This window comes from Cetorhinus maximus, chromosome 14 (assembly GCF_964194155.1).
Source record: "Cetorhinus maximus chromosome 14, sCetMax3.hap1.1, whole genome shotgun sequence".
Lineage (NCBI taxonomy): Eukaryota > Metazoa > Chordata > Chondrichthyes > Lamniformes > Cetorhinidae > Cetorhinus > Cetorhinus maximus.
In genome coordinates this window covers 67,422,051-67,445,296 of record NC_135892.1, presented here as the reverse complement: position 1 = coordinate 67,445,296, position 23,246 = coordinate 67,422,051, and the positions used below count along the sequence as shown (strand labels likewise).

The 23,246-nt window shown below is 43.3% G+C and overlaps 1 protein-coding gene across 3 annotated transcripts in view; it reads left to right on the top strand.

The window, feature by feature from the left end:
* Positions 1 to 23,246, top strand: part of nek2 (NIMA-related kinase 2) — a 56,538-nt gene that overhangs the window by 6,166 nt on the left and 27,126 nt on the right. The window contains exons 1-2 of one of the 3 annotated variants that reach the window (XM_078557030.1): positions 19,259 to 19,481; positions 23,003 to 23,220. In XM_078557030.1, coding sequence (XP_078413156.1) covers positions 19,386 to 19,481; positions 23,003 to 23,220 — 314 coding nt within the window. In that variant the 5' untranslated portion in view covers positions 19,259 to 19,385. Of the gene's footprint in view, positions 1 to 19,258; positions 19,482 to 22,411; positions 22,501 to 23,002; positions 23,221 to 23,246 lie in introns of those variants that run through there. The other 2 variants (XM_078557031.1, XM_078557032.1) reach the window with 2 other exon arrangements.

Here is a 23,246-nt window from a genome sequence, read left to right as displayed (position 1 = left end):
TGAAGACAGTAGCAAAGTATTCATTAAGAACCATGCCCTCAATCACCATATCTATGCACAAGTTACCTTTTAGAACTCTAATTGGCCCTACCCTTTGCTTAGTTGTCCTCTTGCTCTTTATGTATTTATAATACATCTTTGGGATTTTCTTAATTTTACTTGTTTACACTTTTCATGCCCTCTTCATTTTCAAAATTTCCATCTTAATTTCACCCCTGTACTTTCTATATACCTCCAAGCTCTCTGCAGTATAGAGCTTTCGGTGGCTGATATAATCTTCTCTTTCTGGCACATATCTACATTGTATGTGCTTTGGCATCCTGGTGCGTCTATATTTGGGACCCCCACATTTTTTGTGGGAAAAAATATTTGTTTGAACCCTCTCTCCTCCTTGAATGCCTCCCACTACTCTAACACTGATTTACCTACAAGTAGCTGTTCCCAGTCCACTTTTGCCAAATCACATCAATCAAATTAGAGGAATTAACTTTTTCTCAGTTTTAACAAAAGATCATCAACCTGAAACATTAACTCTTTCTGTCTCCAGAAATAATGCCTGATCTGCTGAATATTTCCAACACATCTTTTTTTAAACACCAATTTGCATCGATACAGCACCTTTAACATAGAGAAAGGACACTTTACAGTATATTACAAGAGTGACTTAAGAACCATTAAGTTTGTTTTTATAGCTCATTTAAAAGAAAACTTATTTTTTTGAGTCAGAATGTTGTGGGTTCAAATGCAGAGTTCTCCACACCTTCAGTGGAAGTGGGTGTGAGGAGCCCACATCTACTGTTCCATGAAAATTGTATCTAGTCAGTACTTGAGCACTAAACCTGCTCTTCCTCAAAAAGGCAGTGGAAGCAGAGTCTTTGAATATTTTTAAGGCAGAGCTAGAAAGATTCTTGATATACAAGGAGGTGAAAGGTTATCAGGGGTAGGCAGGATTTTGGAGTTGAGGTTACAATCAGATCAGCCATGATCTTATTGAGTGGCAGAGCAGGCTTGAAGGGCCGAGTGGCCTTCTCCTGCTCCTAATTTGCTTTTTCGTATGTTTCTAGTTTAGCAAATTCAGGCAACCTCAAATTATAATAATCAGCAATTAGGACCAAAATTATGTTCTGAATCCAGACTTTCAAGTAAGCTAATCTTATTAACACTGCACCCTTTTTGCATCTTTTTTCACCACTCCACCAACTTGTCTATGTCCTCTTGAAGTTTCACATCGTCCTCCTTGCAGTTCACAACACTCCCAAGCTTCATATCAACTTTGAAATTGTCCCCTGCACACCAAGATCTAGATCATTAATTCATATCAGGAAAAGTAAGGGTCCTAATACCGACCCCTGGGGAATGCCATTACAAACCTTCCTCCGGCCTGAAAAATATCCATTGACCATTACTCTCTGCTTCCTATTTTTCAGCCAATTTTGTATCCACATTGCTACTGTCCCTTTCATTTCATGAGCAATAACTTTCTCACTTTTCTATCCTGAAAAATTGTTTCTAGAATCTTGACCATCACTGAAGTCTGCCGAAGGGCCATGAAGACTCGAAACGTTAACTGATTTCTTCTCCACCGATGCTGCCAGACCTGCTGAGTTTTTCCAGGTAATTCTGTTTTTGTACTGAAGTTAAGCTGACTGGTCTGTAATTTCTGGGCTTATCCTTACAACTTTTTTTGAACAAGGGCATAATGTTTGTAATTCTCCAGTCCTCTGGCACCACCCCTGAGTCTAGGGAAGACTGAAAGATTATGGCCAGTGACCCTGCAATTTCTACTCTCACTTCCTTCAATATCCTTGGATGCATCTCATCCAGCCCCAGTGCCTTGTCAACTTTAAGTACCGTTAAACAGCCATTGATGTCATGGAGCTGGGGGTGGAATAGTAGTGGATGTTGCTGCTCTGGTGAGAAATTTAAAGCACATCGATCTCCTGGGCTGCTAGCAACAGCATCAGAGAGGGTTGGCAAACCTAGTATTACGTAAGTGACTAACAAAAAGGCATAGTAAAGCTAAACACTCAGCCACAACTCACAGACATCACTTTTGTGGGCTTGAAAGTCTCAGAAGTTATGGCAAAGGTGTGCTCAAAGCAATTGTGTTCAATTATGAATGCCATGGTTTCTTCTCCTGGAGTCTTAGATATGGCCAAGTCTGGAAAATGTTCAGCATCAGCTGAGCCAGATGGGACACCAAGGTCGTGTAACAGACTTGGATAATAAAAAGAAACGTATTTTCAATGCTGCATTTTTTTAGAGAAAAATCCTATAGGGTAGACAGTACTGTGGACAAGTTAAAAAAGAGGTCTTCACAATTTAATTTCAACATGTACTTATCAATCAATCAAATTTTATATAACAAGACACAGACAGGAAGTAATCATATATAGGCATTCATTTCAAGCTATTAAATAATTATAATCCAAAAAAGTGAAAAAATGCAGAAACATCTTGGAAAAATAGGCAAAGTATTATTTTAGTTATCTTTATATAAAGCTTTCACCCCACCTGTTGCATCACTGCCTTCAGCAAAGGGAAACAACAGACAGACACTGACACCATAGATTTCATTTGTTCTTTTCCTTTGGCTTTCAGCCAGGTAGAAGTTATTTTCATCTCTGGATTCTATCCTTTTTAGGGGCATACCTTCTGCCTCCCCCGCCCCCCGCCCCCCGCCCAGAAGGTGGTAACTTACATTCTGTATGCATGAGGCTTTAAAATTTTGTACTTATTTAAGTCATTAGGATGTCAGGCTAACTAATTTTGCACCGAAGTGTAGAAATTAGCTTTAGCTTGTTTTGAGGTGAAGAAGGGGCACTGCACTTGGAATACACACCCAATCACATGGATCCAAATAAGGGCCCTGATTAATTAAAATAAATAAGTGGTTTGTCAGTGCTATTGTTCATTGGCAGTTCACCTAAAGGGTAGGGTGTGGGGAGATGATGATTGTTCACTTTACAGATACTCTTTAAAGGCAGCCTGCAGCTGTTAAAGGGGAGCTGCGCTTTGGCGGTGTAGTAAAAAAGACAGTATGGAGGATAAGTATGATTCAAGGGGACCAACATGTTATTTTTGTCATGAGAGGGCATGTGAAGGCAGATTGTTGGAAATTAAAAGCCAAATCTGTAACATTTGTGGGAGTGTACAGTGTGATTTCAGAAAATGGAGCTTGTGACAAACAAGTACCCTCAAATATATTTACTATCGGAATAGATCAGAGTAGAGGTTATAAAACACATAATTTTGTGTTTAAGGGTGAAATGTTCCCATTTTAGTCCAGCAAATCCAGCAAGCAAATTAATATTTTTAGAAATACAGGGTTAGCGCAATTACTGATGGTGGCAGGTGAAGGGGATTTCCCTCCAGAAAGCTTGTTATATTAAAAATGTATTGATACAGATGCACTGCAGGAATTCACCAAGGCTCCTTAAACAGCACCTTCCAAACCCACGACCACTACCATCTAGAAGGACAAGGGCAGCATATAGATGGGAATACCACCACCTGGAAGTTCTCCTCCAAGTCACTCACCATCCTGACTTGGAAATATATTGCTGTTCCTTCGCTGTTGCTGGGTCAAAATCCTGGAACTCCTTTCCTAACAGCACTGTGTGTGTACCTACACTACATGGACTGCAGCGGTTCAAGAAGGCAGCTCACCGCCACCTTCTCAAGCGCAACTAGGGCTGGGCAATAAATTCTGGCCCAGCTAGCGAAGCCTGTGAATAAATAAAAAGAAAATACAGGGTTTTAATGGAAGTTGTTTAACAGCTCTGTTGCATAAAGTTAATTTAAAATGTGGTTTAATTTCCAGTATTACAGATGTGAGGATTGTGTCTAAGTAAACTATTAAAGATGTTGATCTTATATTAGGAAATGACCTGACTGAAGATAAGTTGTTGCTATCTCCAGTGGTTCCAGAAAAGACCATTGATGTTAAAACTGAAAATGTATTAGAGAAATCAAATGACGTACAGAAATCCATGGTTTTCTGTAATCCTGCTGTGGAAATTACTATTTCAACTAAAGATGTGAAGCTCGGACTATTGATGATCAAGGCACATTGAAACATTATAGTGACAACAAAGGGTTAATACCATCTGAAGCTGAATTGAAGCTGTCAGAATTAAATCTGCAGACTGTTAATTCATTCTGAAGCCAAATGGTGAAGTAGGAAAGCAGATGCCAATCTTTTAGTTAACCAGACCAAACTGAATATACAATTTTGTAACAGGACATGGAAAAGCTGTGAAAACTACATGAAATGAGAAAGAAAATTTGATGTGATGAGTGACATGAAGTGAATGAGAGTATGTGAACTCCCATTTGCAAGAGATTTGAAATTCCAAAAACTCGCACAAACTGAACGTTAAATCCTATTTATCACATGAGATTGGGTGTGACGGGTTAAGCCTTATAATGTTGCCAAGACAGCATGTATAATGGTAAAATGCGACAGAAGGGGAGAGAAGATTACTTGTATCTAGTAAGTTAGTTGCTAAGGTATTTACAATATGTTGATATTGATATGGTAGTAATTTTTAATTTTTCAGGGGGGAGGTGTTATGATCGCTAAGCATTATAAGGGACATGTGACCTGCTGCTAGTTCTGTGCGATGATAAGCCTTTGTAGCCTGGTTACCATGGGGACAGGTGGCTCAAGTCAAGTGCTATTGAAATGCATGTGCCAGATTTGCCTACTTAATAATGTTTAGTCAATGTTGATTTTAGTTTTTGTTGCAGGATAAATCTTAAAACTTGAAGTCAGTTCTTTTAAGAAGTTATCTGTCTCTACGGAGATCGTTGCTTTGAAGGACTTAATGAAAGAGGAGGCAAATCAAGGCAAGTATTTCCTTCCTGGCATGGCATGTCAGAATGAACAGCATTATTTTGGAAAAAGGTGTACTAGTTTACCTTTTTAAAAATTTACTCATGAGATGTGGGCATCACTGGCAAGGCTAGCATTTATTGCCCCTGTTCAGAGGACATTTAACAGTCAACCACACTGCTGTGTGTTTGGAGTCACATGTAGGCCAGACCAGGGAAGGACAGCAGATTTCCTTCTCTAAGGGACATTAGTGAACCAGATGGGTTTTTACAACAATGGACAATGGTTTCATGGTCAACATTAGACTTTTAATTCCAGATTTTTATTGAATTTAAATTCCACCATCTGCTGTAGCAGGATTCAAACCCAGGTCCCCAGAGCATTACCCTGGGTCTCTGGATTACTAGTCCAGCAACAATATCACTACGTCATCACATCTGGAGCAAGTCATAATGATTAGCTATAAGTTATGTAAGCACACATGATTAATTTACTATTACAAGATTTTGCTTCAATTTTTTAAATGTAGTAGTTAAATTTTGTAAATAACTAATTCATAACAACCTCAAGTATATTATTTTGAATAATTCATGTCCATAATGTTGTACTTTCACAAATTTTAAATGGAATTACCATGGGTAAATATTTATACTATCTGTTTAAAGAACTGCTTACTTAACTCGGTTACCTCCCTGAAAGAGATTGGTATTCAACCAGTTTCTGTACAAGGGTAACCTCCAAGATATTGATGGTGGGGCATTTGGTGATGGTAATGCCAATGAACGTCGAGGAAGGTGGTGAGGCTCTGACTTGTTGGAGATGGTCATTGCCTGTCATTTGTGTGGATGCATGTTACTTGGCAATAATCAGTCCAAGCCTGAATGTTGCCCCAGTGTTGCTGCATGTGGGAATGAACTGCTTCATTTCTGAGGAATTGCAAATGGTACTGAACACTGTGCAGTCATCAGATATGATTTCTACTTCTTACAATGGAGGGAAGGTCATTGATGAAGCAGCTAAACCAAAGTGGATAATTTCACATTTTCTGACTGTAAACTCCATCTGCCACTCACTTAATGTGCCCAAATACCTTTGAAGTCTCTTTGCATCCGCCTCGCAGCTAACTTTCTCACCTTGTTTTCTATTATCTTCAAACTTAGATACATTATATTTGGACCCTCATCTAAATTTTTGATATAGATTGTAAATAGTTGAGGCCCAAGCACTGATCCTGGTGGTACCACCGTTGCACATTTGTTAGCCAACTTTAGTATTCATGCATTGCATCAGCCTGTTGATGTTAGTGATGTCATGATCTTGCTTCTTTAATGTCATGCACACACGAGATGAACCTGTAGACACCATTCCAGTCGCCTCTTGCCATGCAGCTTGTATAGGAAGTGGTCAGCAATGCATCCTTCAATGCTTCAACTTTGCAGGTAGGCCTGCATGGTACCTGTGAATGAATTTCATGACCTCTGCCTTATGTGTTAGCTTAAACCAGGGATAGCACTCATGCCTCTGAGTCAGAAGGTTGTGAGTTTGAGCCGCACTGAAAAGCTTGAGGGCAAAATCCATGTTGAAACTTCACCAAGTTTCCACCAAATTTTAAATTAATCATCAGAGGAAGGCACAAGTTATAAATTATACCATTTTCCACAAAGGCAGAGGGAAAATTGGAGCAGCAAGTCATCCTGGAACACTTTGTACATTGTTCTGCAGTTCATTATAGAATGTTGGTGGAAAGTTTCTGGAAACAAGTTGCCTTTCTGCTGTAGAATAGAGGATGAATGGTTGGAGGCCTGTCCAATTGACAAGTGGACTCTCAGACACAATCATGGCTGTAGAGTCACAATTCAGATAAAATCAAATAGTGTGTCAGGAAGAGACAACTAAGAGGGCATTAATGACTAGGGAAAGTAATAAAATGTTAAAACTCAAAGCACTATGTCTGAATACTGGCATTAGCAAGCAAGATGGGCTCTGTTCTGAGGTTATTTAAAGGACCATTCAACAAGTTGCAGCTGAAGTACTTTTGGCTTACTTGTGCTTGGGTAAAGTTGGTGGAAGGGTTTGTGAAGGGTTGTCCAAAGAAACACCTGGGAGGTGACGCTCTACAGGAAGAGAGGAGACATCACCTTGCCTCACACGGGTTCGACAAGATAAGAGGCTTCCAGATGGTGCAGGGTGCCATCGACTACACAAACATGGATCTGCAGGTTTCTCATGTCAAGGTGGGAGCGATACTGCAACTACAAGAGCTATCATTGTAACATTATCCTTAGTAGCATTATCAACTATCATTATCCTGCATTACAATAGTGGCTATACTTCAAAAGTATTTCATTCACTGTAAAGCGCTTTGAGACAGCTGGTAGTTGTGAAAAGCACTGTATAAATGCAAGTCTTTTATTTTTTAAACATTGGGTCAATGTGCAGTAGGTATGTGACCAAGCTGATATCCTCACAGCATCCATGATGTTTTTATCTTGTGACAGCAATTCTCACCGTCTTTGGGTCTCCAAGACAGAGAACAGGATGGCTGCTCAACAACAAGGACTACCCCCTCCACACATGGCTCATGACTCCATTCTGCCATGCAACCATGCGAGGTCAGAAGGCCGTCAATGAGAACCAAAAAGCTACATGCAACACAGTGGAGCAAACCATTGGGTTCCTAAAACACAGATTTCACTGCTTAGATCACTTCGGGGAGATCTCTGCAGTACACATCCGAAAGTGTCATGTTTGTGGTGATGTACTGTGTCCTCCACAATCTTGCAATTACGCCAGCCAGTCTCTATCTCCTGAGGGCTTAAGGCCACCTCGGAGGAGGAGGTAGAAGAGGAAGGGAAAAGACCACGTGCAACACATGCATCTGGGCAGAGAGAATGGGACAGCAAGGTTAGGTTTTTAAAAAGAACTTTTCCACCCCTGACATAGACCTACCATTCACTACATCTATTTCATACACCCATTTTAGACTGGCAACTTACATAAAAGGGGATCCAAAAGTCTTCAACAGGCTATATAAACTATATAAATGGTAAGAGGAATGGGCCCACAGAGGGCATGCTGAGGTATTAAATGAGTAGTTTACAACTGTCTTTACCAAGGAAGATGTTGCTAATGTCATAGTGAAAGAGGAGGTAGATGAGATACTGTTGGGCTAAATATTGATATAAAGAGCTGGTAGTAGAAAAGTTGGCTGTACTTAAAGTTGGTTAGTCGCCCTGCGGATTGGATGAGAGATATCCGAGGTTGCTGAGGGGACTAAGCATGGATATAGATCAAGATAGTGCACTTTTACAAATTACAATTACTTAAGTCTCTGGTTTATGATTTATGGTCTCCCACGTGGCAGGCCTGTGGTTTCTTGAATGGATCTGATGATTTAAAGTTGCAGTGAGGACCTTGTAAAATGAAGAGTTCACAGCTGGTTGTGAAGTTTCTTGTGGTCGAATATCTAGGAGATTGGTTATCTGGTGAGCTTTGAAATTGGAACAGGTTAAATATTTTGGCAGCTTGATGACTTACAGCTAGTTTCAGACTCTGGTTCTCAGATTGGTTGAAAACTGATGGTTCTCATGATCTGCTGGGTCCTGGGGTAATAAGGGTGCAGTCCCTGAAACTAGTTTTGATTACATGACTGCTGCGTTAACACTTCTGAGGCCCATCCAGTCTGGTTTGGATGGGGGAGGCCATCATGATACAATAGGATAAAAACTGCGGATGCTGGAAATCCAAAACAAAAACAAAAATACCTGGAAAAACTCAGCAGGTCTGACAGCATCTGCGGAGAGGAATATAGTTAACGTTTCGAGTCAGTATGACTCTTCACCAGAACTAAGGAAAAATAGAAAAGAGGTGAAATATAAGCTGGTTTAAGGGTGGGTGGGGCAGGTAGAGCTGGATAGAGGGCCAGTGATAGGTGGAGATAACCAAAAGATGTCATAGACAAAAGGACAAAGAGGTGTTGACGGTGGTGATATTAGCTAAGAAATGTGCTAATGGTGACATTAAGGGTAGAAAGCAGGACGAGCAAGATGCAGATAGCCCTAGTGGCGGTGGGGTGGGAAGGGATCAAAATAGGCTAAAAGGTAGAGCTAAAACAATGGATGGAAATACATTTAAAAATAATGGAAATAGGTGGGAAAAGAAAAATATATATAAATTATCGGAAAAAGGGGGATCGGAAAGGGGGTGGGGATGGAGGAGAGAGTTCATGATCTAAAATTGTTGAACTCAATATTCAGTCCAGAAGGCTGTAAAGTGCCTAGTCGGAAGATGAGGTGCTGTTCATCCAGTTTACAGCCTTCCAGACTGAACATTGAGTTCAACAACTTTAGATCATGAACTCTCTCCTCCATTCCCACCCCCTTTCCGATTTTCCCCCTTTTTGTTTTTTCCAATAATTTATATAGATTTTTCTTTTCCCGCCTATTTCCATTATTTTTAAGTGTATTTCCATCCATTGTTTTAGCTCTACCATTTAGCCTATTTTGATCCCTTCCCCCCACCCCACCGCCACTAGGGCTATCTGTACCTTGCTCATCCTGCTTTCTACCCTTAATATCACCATTAACACATTTCTTAGCTAATATCACCACCGTCAACACCTCTTTGTCCTTTTGTCTATGACATCTTTTAGCAATCTCCACCTATCACTGGCCCTCTATCCAGCTCTACCTGGTCCAACCACCCCCCCCCCCCCCCCCCCCCCCCCCCTCCTTAAACCAGCTTATATTTCACCTCTTTTCTATTTTTCCTTAGTTCTGGTGGAGTCATACGGACTTGAAACGTTAACTATGATACAATAGGAAGTTGACAGTGGCTATTGAGTTTCGATCTTTCCTTTTTTATCCAGGATGAAACATGGAGACAGGCAGTCTGAAAACTCCATAATCTGTAGGTGTTGGCCCATCCTTAAACAATGAGATATGTGAAAACCACAGATGGCTGTGAGTTACCCTCACCTATGTCTATATTTAATTAGGTATTCACCAGAGGCTTGATACGGTCTGTAGTCCAAATGCCAAAACTCACACTCAGCATTTTAACAGCTTGTTTGTGTCTAATTCCCAGAGTACTTAAGGAAGTGGCCCTAGAAATGGTGGATGCATTGGTGGTCATCTTCCAAGATTCTAGACTCTGGAACAGTTCCTACAGATTGAAGGATAGCTAATGTAACCCCACTATTTAAAAAGGGAGGTAGAGAGAAAACAGGGAATTGTAGAACAGTCAGCCTGACATTGATAGTGGGGAAAATTCTAGAGTCCATTACAAAAGATTTAATAGCTGAGCACTTGAAAAACAGTGGTAGAATCGGACAGAGTCAGCATGGATTTACGAAAGGGAAATCACGCTTGACAAATCTACTGGAATTTTTCGAGGATGTAACTAGTAGAGTTGATGAGGGGGAGCCAGTGGATGTGGTTTATTTGGACTTTCAGAGGCTTTCAGCAAAGTCCCACATAAGAGATTAGCGTGTAAAATTAAAGTGCATGGAATTGGGGGTAGTGTATTGAGATGGATAGAAAACTGGTTGGCAGACAGGAAACAAAGAGTAGGAATGAACGGGTCTTTTTCTGAATGGCAGGCAATGACTAGTGGGGTACCGCAGGGATCGGTGCTGGGACCCCAGCTATTCACAATATATATTAATGATTTAGATGAGGGAACTAAATGTAATATCTCCAAATTTGCAGATGACACAAAGCTGGGTGGGAGGGTGAGCTGTGAGGAGGATGCAGAGATGCTTCAATGTGATTTGGACAAGCTGAGTGAGTGGGCAAATGCATGGCAGATAAAGTGTAATGTGGATAAATGTGAGGTTATCCATTTTGGTAGCAAAAACAGGAAGGCAGATTATTATCTGAATTGAGAGAGGGGAATGTGCAACGAGACCTGGGTGTCCTCGTACACCAGTCATTGAAGGTAAGCATGCAGGTGCAGCAGGCGGTAAGGAAGGCAAATGGTACGTTGGCCTTCACAGCCTGAGGATTCGAGTACAGGAGCAGGGGTATCTTGCTGCAATTATACAGGGCCTTGGTGAGACCACACTTGGAATATTGTGTGCAGTTTTGGTCTCCTTATCTGAGGAAGGATGTTCTTGCTATAGAGGGAGTACAGCGAAGGTTTACCAGACTGATTCCTGGGATGGCAGGACTGACATATGAGGAGAGATTGAGTCGGTTAGGATTATATTGGCTGGAGTTCAGACGAATGAGGGGGGATCTCATAGAAACCTATAAAATTCTAACAGAGCTAGACAAGGTAGAGACAGGAAGGATGTTCCCGATGGTAGGGGAGTCCAGAACTGGGGTCACAGTCTGAGGATACGGGGTAGACCATCTAGGACTGAGATGAGGAGAAATTTCTTCACCTAGAGAGTGATGAGCCTGTGGAATTCGCTGCCACAGAAAGTAGTTGAGGCCAAAACATTGTACGTTTTCAAGAAGGAGTTAGATATAGCTCTTGGAGCAAAAGGGATCAAAGAAAATGGGGAGAAAATGGGAGCAGGCTACTGAGTTGGATGATCACCCATGATCATGATGAATGGCGGTGCAGGCTCGAAGGGCTGAATGGCCTACTCCTGCTCCTATTTTCTCTGTTTCTATGTAATTTTAAAAAGTATTGACTGGAAATTCATAATATTAAATGCCTTTACTGGGCATGACATAGGGTTAATCTCAAGGAATTCCTGTCCCTTGCTGGAAACATGGCCTCCTTCTTGGTCTCAACCTGTTGATACAGTTTGTTAGGATGCTGTCACAAAATCTGGGAGCCCTCTTGTTCCTCTATTATGAACATATGAACAAGGAGTATGCCATTCAGTCCCTTGAACCTGCTCCACCATTTAATAAGATCATGGCTGATCTGATAGTAACCTGAAATCTGCATCCCACCTACCCCCGATAATCTATCACCCCAATTTGCTTACTAAGAATCTATCCACCTCTGCCTTAAAAATATTCAAATACCCTACTTCCACCGCCTTTTCAAGAAGAGAGTTCCAAAGACTCATAACCCTGCGAGTGAAACAATTTCGCCTCATCTGTTTTAAATGGGCGACCCCTTATTTTTAAAGAATAATTCTCCCTGGATGGCAAAAAAACAATTATCCAGCAGCCTGCAGTGCATTGCTGCAAGTCCTCTTTTATAGAGACTATGCCTTTAAAAAGGGAAGGCTACCTGGAACAAGTGGCTTTTTCCAACACTACTTGGCCCCCTGGAGTGTGGAGAGGATACCTGCATTGATATGGAGACCAGGGCTGCAGGGGAGCCACTCGTGGCTATGCTGCAATTCTGGAAAGGAAGTGGGCAGCTGAATTTTATGTCTTATCCGCCTAGTTTCCAATGGGCGCAAGCACACCAGAAGTCATAGCCAGCATGTCCAAAAATCAGGAAATTTCACACCCATAACCTTAATTTATAATAATCTAGGGCAAGTGAGTTAGACAAATTTTAATAGAATTCTATGAGGATGTAACAAGCAGGGTGGATAAAAGGGAACTAGTAGATATAATGTATTTGGATTTCCAAAGGACGTTCGATAAGGTGTCACATAGGTTACTGCAGAAGATAAGAGGTCATAGTGTTGCGGACAATATATTAGCATGGATAGAGGATTGGGTAAGTAACAGGAAACATAGAGTCAGGATAAATGGGTCACTTTGAGGTTGTCAAACTATAACCAGTGGAGATAAAAGCAAAAAACTGCGGATGCTGGAAATCCAAAACAAAAACAAAAATACCTGGAAAAACTCAACAGGTCTGGCAGCATCTGCGGATAGGAGAGCACAGTTAACGTTTCGAGTCTGAATGACCCTTCAACAGAACTAAGTAAAAATAGAAGAGAGGTGAAATATAAGCTGATTTAGGCAGGGGGGGGTGGGGTGGGACAAGAAGAGCTGGATAGAGGGCCAGTGATAGGTGGAGATAACCAAAAGATGTCACAGACAAAAGGGCAAAGAGGTGTTGAAGATGGTGATATTATCTAAAGGAATATGCTAATTAAGGGTAGAAAGCAGGACGAGCAAGATACAGATAGCCCTAATGGGGGTGGGGTGGGGGGAAGGGACCGAAATAGGCTAAAAGGTCCAATGGCCCAAACACTCCTTTCAAGTGAAGCAGCATTTCACTTGCACTTCCCTCAACTTAGTCTACTGCATTCGTTGCTCCCAATGCGGTTTCTTCTACATTGGAGAGACCAAACACAGACTGAGTGACCGCTTTGTGGAACACCTTTGGTCTGTCTGCAAGCATGACTCAGACCTCCCTGTCGCTTGCCATTTCAACACTCCACCCTGTTCTCATGCCCACATGTCCGTCGTTGGCCTGCTGCATTGTTCCAGGGAAGCTCAATGCAAACTGGAGGAACAGCACCTCATCTTCCGACTAGGCACTTTACAGCCTTCCGGACTGAATATTGAGTTCAACAATTTTAGATCATGAACTCTCTCCTCCATCCCCACCCCCTTTCCGATTTTCCCCCTCCTTTTTGTTTTTTCCAATAATTTATATAGATTTTTCTTTTCCCACCTACTTCCATTATTTTTAAGTGTATTTCCATCCATTGTTTTATCTCTACCTTTTAGCCTTTTTCGATTCCTTCACCCCACCCCACTAGGGCTATCTGTACCTTGCGTGTCCTGCTTTCTACCCTTAATTAGCACATTCCTTTAGATAATATCACCACCTTCAACACGTCTTTGTCCTTTTGTCTGTGACATCTTTTGGTTATCTCCACCTATCACTGGCCTTCTATCCAGCTCTTCTTGTCCCACCCCCCCCTTAAACCAGCTTATATTTCACCTCTCTTCTATATTTACTTAGTTCTGTTGAAGGGTCATTCGGACTTGAAACGTTAACTGTGCTCCTATCCGTAGATGCTGCCAGACCTGTTGAGTTTTTCCAGGTATTTTTGTTTTTGTTTAAAACTAGTGGAGTGCTGCAGGGATCAGGGCTGGGGCTCAACTATTTACAATCTATATTAATGACTTGGATAAAGGGAGCAACTGTATTGTAGCCAAATTTGCTGATGAAACAAATATAGGTAGGAAAATGAGCCGTGAGAAGGATTATTAAAAATCTGCAAAGGGATAGAGAAAGGTTGTTGAGTGGGCAAAGATTTGGCAGATGGAGTATAATGTGGGAAAATGTAAAGTTGTCCACATTGGCAGCAAGAATAGAAAAGCATAATATTATTTAAATGGAGAGAGACTGTAGAATGCTGCAGTAGAAAGGGTGTCCTTGTACATGAATCACAAAAAGTTAGCATGCTGGTACATCAAGTAATTAGGAAGGCAACTCGGTCATTCTGGGCGGTGACTTCAACTGCATTATCGATGCGGCTGGACGATCCGGCAGGGCCGGCAGCAGATTGGACGCTACGTCCAGATCCCTGATGGAAACAGTTAAGGATGCCAAGCTGCACGACGTCTTCAGCAACCCTGCAGACGGAGCGCAGCGTAGATACACCTGGTCGCGGCCAGACGGGTCCATTCGTTCCAGGATAGACTTCCTGTTTGTGTCCCGTGCATTCACAGTCAGATCCACCGAGGTCAAGCCGGTGTTCTTCTCTGACCACTGCCTCCTACTGGCGGACTGCCACTTGGAGAAGGACCTGAGGGTGGGCAGGGGGACATGGAAGCTAAATGTGCAACTGCTGACCCCAGAGAACATTGAGGAGCTCAAGAGGGATTACAAAGGTTGGAGAACCGTGAAACCCCTCTTTGAGTCCCTGACACACTGGTGGGAAGCGATCAAGGGAAGCATCAAGAGGTTTTTCATCCTCAAAGGCACCCAGAAAGCTAGAAAGGAACAGAGGGAAATGTCCCGACTCCAGAAAAAGATGCAGAATCTGCTCCGGCTGCAGTCGATGGGGGTCGATGTCAAGGAGGAGCTCCAAGAGGTGAAGGGCCAGCAAGCCTCGCACTTTGCCTCGGAGGCCTCCAAGATCATCTTCCGTTCCAGAGTCCGCTCCGTGGAGCAGGATGAGACGTGCTCACGTTTCTTCTTCCAAAAGGTACACAGAGAGCGCTCTGTGATCAGCAGCCTGAAGGAAGAAGACGGCTCAGTAAAGTCATCACGGTCCGACATTCTGAGGATCAGCAAATCCTTTTATGCCGGATTGTATGACGTGAAGCCCACGGACAGCACGGCCTCCCAGTCCTTCCTGTCCTCTATCACGGAGGTCTTAGACCACAGTACGCGGGAGAGCCTGGACAAACCGCTAACTCCTGATGAACTGACTAAGGCCCTCGAGTCCTTCGAGAAGAGTAAAACCCCCGGAAGCGACGGCTTGCCGGCGGAGTTGTATTCGGCTCTGTGGGACTTGATCGGCCCAGACCTGCTAGGAGTGTACGAGAGTATGCTCCTGGCCGGTAGTATGTCAGAATCCATGAGGAAGGGCATCATCACCCTCATCTACAAGCACAAGGGGGAAAGGGAGGAAATTAGAAATTGGCGACCCATTTCACTGTTGAATGTGGACTATAAGATTCTGTCCAAGGTCATCGCCAACCGGGTCAAATCCGCTCTGGAATTGGTGATTCACCCTGACCAGACCTGCTCTGTGCCAGGCAGGAAGATCTCTGACAGCCTGGCGCTGCTCAGGGATACGATTGCCTATGTACAGGACAGGGGTGTGGATACCTGCCTCATCAGCTTGGATCAGGAGAAGGCCTTTGACAGAATATCGCACACCTACATGGGGGATGTGCTCTCCAAAATGGGGTTTGGGGAGGGAATTCGAAATTGGATCCAACTGCTCTACACTAACATCAGTAGCGCAGTCTCAATCAACGGGTGGGAAACAGATAGCTTTCCGATTAAATCTGGAGTCAGGCAGGGCTGTCCTCTCTCGCCTGTCCTTTTCGTGTGTTGCATAGAACCCTTTGCCGAGTCCATCAGGAAGGATCCGGGCATAAGAGGAGTGACGATCCCAGGCAGTGGAGGCACTCAGGTAAAAGCCTCCCTGTACATGGACGACGTCGCCGTCTTCTGCTCGGATCCGCTGTCGGTGCGCAGACTGATGCACATCTGCGACCAGTTCGAACTGGCCTCGGGAGCCAAGGTAAATCGTGGGAAGAGCGAGGCCATGTTCTTTGGGAACTGGGCTGACCGATCCTTTGTCCCCTTCACTGTCAGGGCTGACGGCCTGAAGGTGCTGGGGATATGGTTCGGAGGGACCGGGGCATGCGTTAGAAACTGGAAGGAGCGAGTGGCTATGGTGAAAAGGAAACTGGGCATGTGGGAGCAACGCTCCCTCTCCATTGCGGGTAAGAACCTGGTCATCAGGTGTGAGGTACTCTCGCTGTTGCTGTACGTGGCGCAGGTCTGGCCCATTCCAGACTCCTGCGCGATGGCGATCACTCGAGCCATCTTCCGCTTTATCTGGAGGTCGAAAATGGATCATGTCCGCAGGGACGCGATGTACAAGCCTCTAGATAAAGGGGGAAAAAACGTGCCCAACATCGCCCTCATACTGATGGCCACCTTTGTGTGTGGCTGCATCAAGCGGTGCGTAGACCCTCAGTACGCAAACACCAAGTGTCACTACGTGCTGAGGTTCTACCTGTCCCCGGTGTTGCGAAGGATGGGTCTGGCCACGCTGCCGCGGAACGCTCCAAGTAGTTGGACCGTGCTGTACCACCTGTCCCTGGTGGAAAAATTTATGCAGAAAAACACCTTTGACCACAAGTCCATCAGGCAGTGGTCAGCACGTAACGTCCTAGAGGCCCTGAGGGAAAAGGAGAGGGTGGACCCTGTGGGATGGTTCCCCGAGCAGACTGTCAAAGTCATTTGGCAGAATGCCTCATCGCCAGAACTTTCCAACAAGCACCAAGACGTAGCTTGGCTGGTGGTGAGAAAGGCCCTCCCCGTCAGATCCTTCCTACACGCCAGGAGGCTCACCCCCTCTGCACGTTGCCCTCGAGGTGGCTGTGGTGGGGAAGAGACCGTTGTTCACCTCCTTGTGGATTGTGCCTTTGCAAAGAAAGTCTGGAGAGAGATGCAGTGGTTGCTGTCGAGGTTCATCCCGAGCAGTTCTGCAACACAGGACTCTGTGCTCTACGGGCTGTTCCCAGGGACACACACCGAGACAAACATCAACTGCAGCTGGAGGATCATCAACTCGGTGAAAGAGGCGCTTTGGTCTGCCCGAAACTTGTTGGTCTTCCAGCACAAAGAGTTGTCCCCGACCGATTGTTGCGGACTGGCACAATCCAAAGTCCAGGACTACGTGCTGAGGGACGCACTAAAGCTTGGGGCAGCTGCCGCAAAGGCGCAATGGGGAAAGGTCGCTGTCTAAGACCTTTCTACCACAGCGCACCGAGAGACTGGGAACTGTTTAGAGCCCCTCGGGCTGTACAGATCAAAATGAAAGGCTGTAAATGATTGTAATATTGTTTGTACTGATGCACCTGGTGATACATTTTGTAAAAGTTTAACCTGGATTGTACCCTTGTAATGTTGTTTTTGAAATGGTTTTGAATGTGATTGAAGATATTTTATGAATAAAGTATATTTTTACAAAAAAAAAAAAAATTAGGAAGGCAACTGGAATGCTGGCCTTTATTGCAAGGGAGAATTGTTAGAATTTGCCTGAGTCCTATAGTTAATCACGCCTCGGTGTGTTATTAGAATTTGAATTTGTGTTAACATCAGTTATTGGCCAGAACAATGGGAGTAGAAACTATAAGAGACAGTTGGCTACATCCCATGTCAGGTGTGAATAACGGGTATTGGCCAGAACAGTAGAAATACCCAAGCTGTATCACTTAACTATTTCAGATTGTCTAGGTCATCTTGTTCCTTTTGTAATACTAACTGCTTAACAGTTAAACCATCAAGACTGCTATTATGTAAAGTCTGGAGGTTGGGTGAGAAGGAAGTTGCTTTAATATACACTCTGGGTATCACAAAGAAAGGGTATACTAAATATCAGAGAACAGCCCCTCTAAGGTCAGAACTCGCAGGACAGTTGGATGTCCAACATCTACAGAGGCCAAGTTTGATCACCTTGGGTCTGCAAGAAACCAGATTGTATGAATCTATTGTATAACCATAATAGTTATACTACTGGTATCTGAGTAATAAACTTGCAATTGGGGAACACATTTAAGCCTGAATCATGAGGAATTATTTAACTTTGATTAAAACATTTCCTAACAGGTATAAAAGTAAGGAATAAAAGCAAAATACTGCGGATGCTGGAGATCTGAAATAAAAACAAAGTGCTGGGAAAACTCAATAGGTCTGTCAGCATTTGTGGAGAGAAACAGAGTTAATGTTGAGTGCAATATGACTTTTCTTCAGAACTGAAGAGAGGTAAAGATGTGATGGGTTTTATGCTGTTGAAAAGGGGGAAGGGTCAGGTGGATAGTCAGAGGGTGAGGGAGATTAAATGACAAAGATGACATGGAACACAAGGCAAAGAGAGCAGTAATGGTAGTAGAAATCAAGTCAATCCTCATTTCATGTTTTAGTCTGCTTTAGATTGAGTAAAATGAGCCTATATTCACTAGACATGAAGAATGATTAAGACAAGATCTTAATGAAACCTATTAAAGTACTTAATAGGATGAATTCTAGGTGTTCCCTGGGTGGAGTCTGGAACTAGGGGTCATAGTCTTTGGATATGGGGTCAGTCATTTAAAAGTGACGTGTGATAAAATTTATTCACTGAGAGGGACATGAATCTTTGGAATTCTCAAAGAGTCATATTGGACTTGAAACGTTAACTCTATGTTTCTCTCTTCACAGATGCTGCCAGACATGCTGAGTTCTTCCAGCACTTTCTGTTTTTATCATACATTTAATCACAGTTGGCAACCCTAGACACTAAGACAATCAAAGGATTTGGGGATGGAGCGAGAAATTGGATTGATTTAGAAGTTCAGCTATGAATCTGAATGGTGGAGTAGGCTTGAGGAGCCCCATGGCATATTCCTGATGTTCTTATGTCTCGATACAAAATAAATAATACTGGGAGTAGTGACCCCTAGTTTTACCTTTTTATTTGTGTTATGGTTGAAGTTTATTTTTAGCATTTTAAATCATTCATATAGTGAAATTCTAATTCCATTTACTGAGATCCTCAAAGGAACATTATTTTAGAAATTGGATCACCTTGTCTCTAACAAGAAACTAACGTGTACTTGACTTTTCAACAATGCCTGAATCAATTGTAACTAAAACACGACCCGAAATCCGAGACGACGAAAATCCAGCTCGAACGCTAATCGCGTTTAAATTTCGCGCGCTGCTCCCGCGCCGCCAGCCGCTGCCAAGGCAATTATTTTGTTATGGTCATGAGCCAATCAAAGGTCGAGATGCCGACCAATCGGAATGGAGTTAAGGAGGGGGGCGGGGAGGTTTGAAAGTTTGGCGAGTGGCCCGCGCCTTCTGGTCCGTTAGGCTCGCGACTCGGGCACAGGCTGGCTGGTAACATACACACAGAGTCAGCGGCCGAGCCCGCAGCGTCGCCTTCAACTCAAACCGGGGATATCGACGTCCGTGGCCATTCGCCGCGTAGAGAAAAATGCCGTCCCGCCTGGAGGATTATGAACTGCTGGAGAGTATCGGCTCCGGTTCTTACGGCAGGTGCCAGAAGATCAGAAGGAAGTCGGACGGGAAGGTGAGCGAGGCTCTGCTGCTATCTAACAGCAATTAAACGGTGGTTTCTCCACCACACTAATGGATGCAGAGAGAGATGTTTTAGTGGGATGTCATGAGGAACTTTTAAAACACTCGCTGGGGTAGTTTCAGCTCATCGGGAGAGAGAAAGCCTCCGCCAGCTCTTATCCCCACCAAATCCTGGAGCTCTCATCACATGACTGTGACCCCCACCCCCCCATTCCCTGGCCAATTGGAAAGCTTCTTCATTACCCTTTTTGAATGTGTTGGTCAAAATAACCAATTTTCTTCACCAACCAATAGCTCTAGTCAAAGTCAAAAATGATTCAGAAGGGTGATACCAGACTGAGTCGTAAACTGAGCATTTTTTTTTTCATATGACCCGATAGATATTTTAAGATAATGAAAGGGTTTGATAGGGTAAATGTAGAGAAACTCCCACTTTGTAGGGGAGACCACATCTTGGGGCCATAGATTTAAGATAGTCACTAATAAATCCAGTGAAGAACTGAGAAGCTTCTTTATCTAGAGAGCACTTAGAATGTGGAACTTGCTCCCGCTAGGAATTGGAAGTATGAGAGCTCAGCCAGGAAAGGTTTGGAGTAATTAAATCTGAAGATGTAGCCAACGTGATGAGGTAGAGATAAAAGCAAAAAACTGCAGATGCTGGAAATCCAAAACAAAAACAAAAAGACCTGGAAAAACTCAGCAGGTCTGACAACATCTGCGGAGAGGAACACAGTTAACGTTTCGAGTCCGTATGACTCTTCAACAGAACTAAGGAAAAATAGAAAAGAGGTGAAATATAAGCTGGTTTAAGGGGGTGGGGGGGAGATGGGACAGGTAGAGCTGGATAGAGGGCCAGTGATAGGTGGAGATAACCAAAAGATGTCATAGACAAAAGGACAAAGAGGTGTTGAAGGCGGTGATATTATCTAAGGAATGTGATAATAGGTGATATTAAGGGTAGAAAGCAGGACGAGCAAGGTACAGATAGCCCTAGTGGGGGTGGGGTGGGGGAAGGGATCAAAATAGGCTAAAAGGTAGAGATAAAACAATTGATGGAAATACATTTAAAAATAATGGAAATAGGTGGAAACATACCCCATATATGTGGAACATTCCTTGTTCCAGTCCTACGCCGGCCCCCTCCCACAACTCTTTCTCTGGTACATCGATGATTGCTTCGGTTCTGCTTCATGCTCTCGTCCGGACCTGGAAAAATTTATTAATTTTGCTTCCAATTTCCACTCCATCATTTTCACACGGTCCATCTCTGACACTTCCCTTCCCTTCCTTGACCCCTCTGTCTCAATTTCTGGTGATAGGCTGTCCACCAATATTCATTACAAGCCTACCGACTCCCACAGCTACCTCGACTACAGCTCCTCACACTCTGCTTTCCTGTTAGGACTCCATTCCATTCTCTCAGTTCCTTCGCCTCCGTCGCATCTGTTCTGATGATGCCACTTTCAAAAACAGTTCCTCTGACATGTCTTCATTCTTCCTTAACCGAGGTTTTCCACCCACGGTGGTTGACAGGGCCCTTGACCATGTCTGGCCCATCTCCCGCGCATCTGCCCTCACACCTTCCTCTCCCTCCCAGAATCATGATAGGGTCCCCCTTGTCCTCACTTATCACCCCACCAGCCTCCGCATTCAAAGGATCATCCTCCGCCATTTCGGCCAACTCCAGCATGGTGCCACCACCAAACACATCTTCCCTTCACCCCCTCCCCCGATGGCATTCCGTAGGGATCGTTCCCTCCGTGACACCCTGGTCCGCTCCTCCATCACCTCAACCCCCTCCCACGGCACCTTCCCATGCAACCGCAGAAGGTGCAACACCTACCCCTTTACTTCCCCTCTCCTCACCATCCAAGGGCCCAAACACTCCTTTCAAGTGAAGCAGCATTTCACTTGCACTTTCCTCAATTTAGTCTACTACATTCGCTGCTCCCAATGCGGTTTCCTCTACATTGGAGAGACCAAACGCAGACTGGGTGACCGCTTTGTGGAACACCTTTGGTCTGTCTGCAAGCATGATCCAGACCTCGCTGTCGCTTGCCATTTCAACACTCCACCCTGCTCTCATGCCCACATGTCCGTCGTTGGCCTGCTGCATTGTTCCAGTGAAGCTCAACGCAAACTGGAGGAACAGCACCTCACTTTCCGACTAGGCACTTTACAGCCTTCCGGACTGAATATTGAGTTCAACAATTTTAGATCATGAACTCTCTCCTCCATCCCCACCCCCTTTCTGATCCCCCTTTTTCCAATAATTTATATATATTTTTCTTTTCCCACCTATTTCCATTATTTTTAAATGTATTTCCATCCATTGTTTTATCTCTACCTTTTAGCCTATTTCGATCCCACCCCACCCCCACTAGGGCTATCTGTACCTTGCTCATCCTGTTTTCTACCCTTAATGTCACCTATTATCACATTCCTTAGATAATATCATCACCTTCAACATCTCTTTGTCCTTTTGTCTATGACATCTTTTGGTTATCTCCACCTATCACTGGCCCTCTATCCAGCTCTACCTGTCCCACCCCCACTTAAACCAGCTTATATTTCACCTCTTTTCTATTTTTCTTTAGTTCTGTTGAAGAGTCATACAGACTCGAAACGTTAACTGTGTTCCTCTCTGCAGATGTTGTCAGACCTGCTGAGTTTTTCCAGGTATTTTTGTTTTTGATGAGGTAGAGAGGTGGATATTATGCTGGCATATAATGGACACGTTATTTTGGGTTGCAGTAGGTATCTTGGTTAACATTTCAGGATATACTATGTAATTACCATTGACTCATGATTGGTTTAATTGTCACGGATAGTCATTTGACAAAATTTTGATTAATTACTAAAAAATCAGAAATTCTATCATGTATGCCTGTTATTAGCTCCCAAGTATTATTTGTTCCTGCTCAAAGGAAAGCGTGAGATTCATTTCCTCTCACTCCAGAGGATAAGAGGGAGGGAAATCCTTCACCTTCCCTTAAGTTGTCTACTGGAAGGTAAGTGAGTTGCTTTGAACCACTTCAGTGCTATTGCTAATTTCTAAAGCCTGGTTTTTACTTAGCGTTTCCACTGAATGGCAGAATGAATTTGCACACCTGAAATACTATGTGCCTTGCAGAATAATTTTTGTTTAGCAAAGAATATAACTAGTGTGGATCCAAATAGCTTTGACCTTTCATGATAATTGAAGAATGAGATATAGATGTCACAAGTAGGACTGCATCCAACATATACCTTGTGTGATGCTGATGCGCAAGTTGTCAAGCCGAAGGGATCCTGTGCTAAATTTAAAAAATTAAACTGTTAAAGTTTATATTTAATGATGAGGACTTATAAATATGCAATTCAACATACTGCAAAATTTACTGAATAATCTGATTGTAAACATAATCCTCAAATTTCAACTTTAAAAAAGAAATGTACTAACCCATCTTTGCAACTCAAAACTACTGTCATCCGCCTGAAATGGATATTCATTACATGAACTAACTTTTGCAGGTCCTGGTCTGGAAGGAGATGGACTATGGATCCATGTCTGAGGCAGAGAAACAGATGCTTGTCTCGGAGGTGAACTTGCTTCGTGAACTTAAACACCCAAACATTGTTCGGTATTATGACCGCATTATTGACCGAACAAATGCAACATTGTACATAGTAATGGAGTTCTGTGAAGGAGGAGATTTGGCCAGTCTGATTAACAAGTGTATACGAGAAAGGTAAAATGTGTTTTACTGTGTTACGT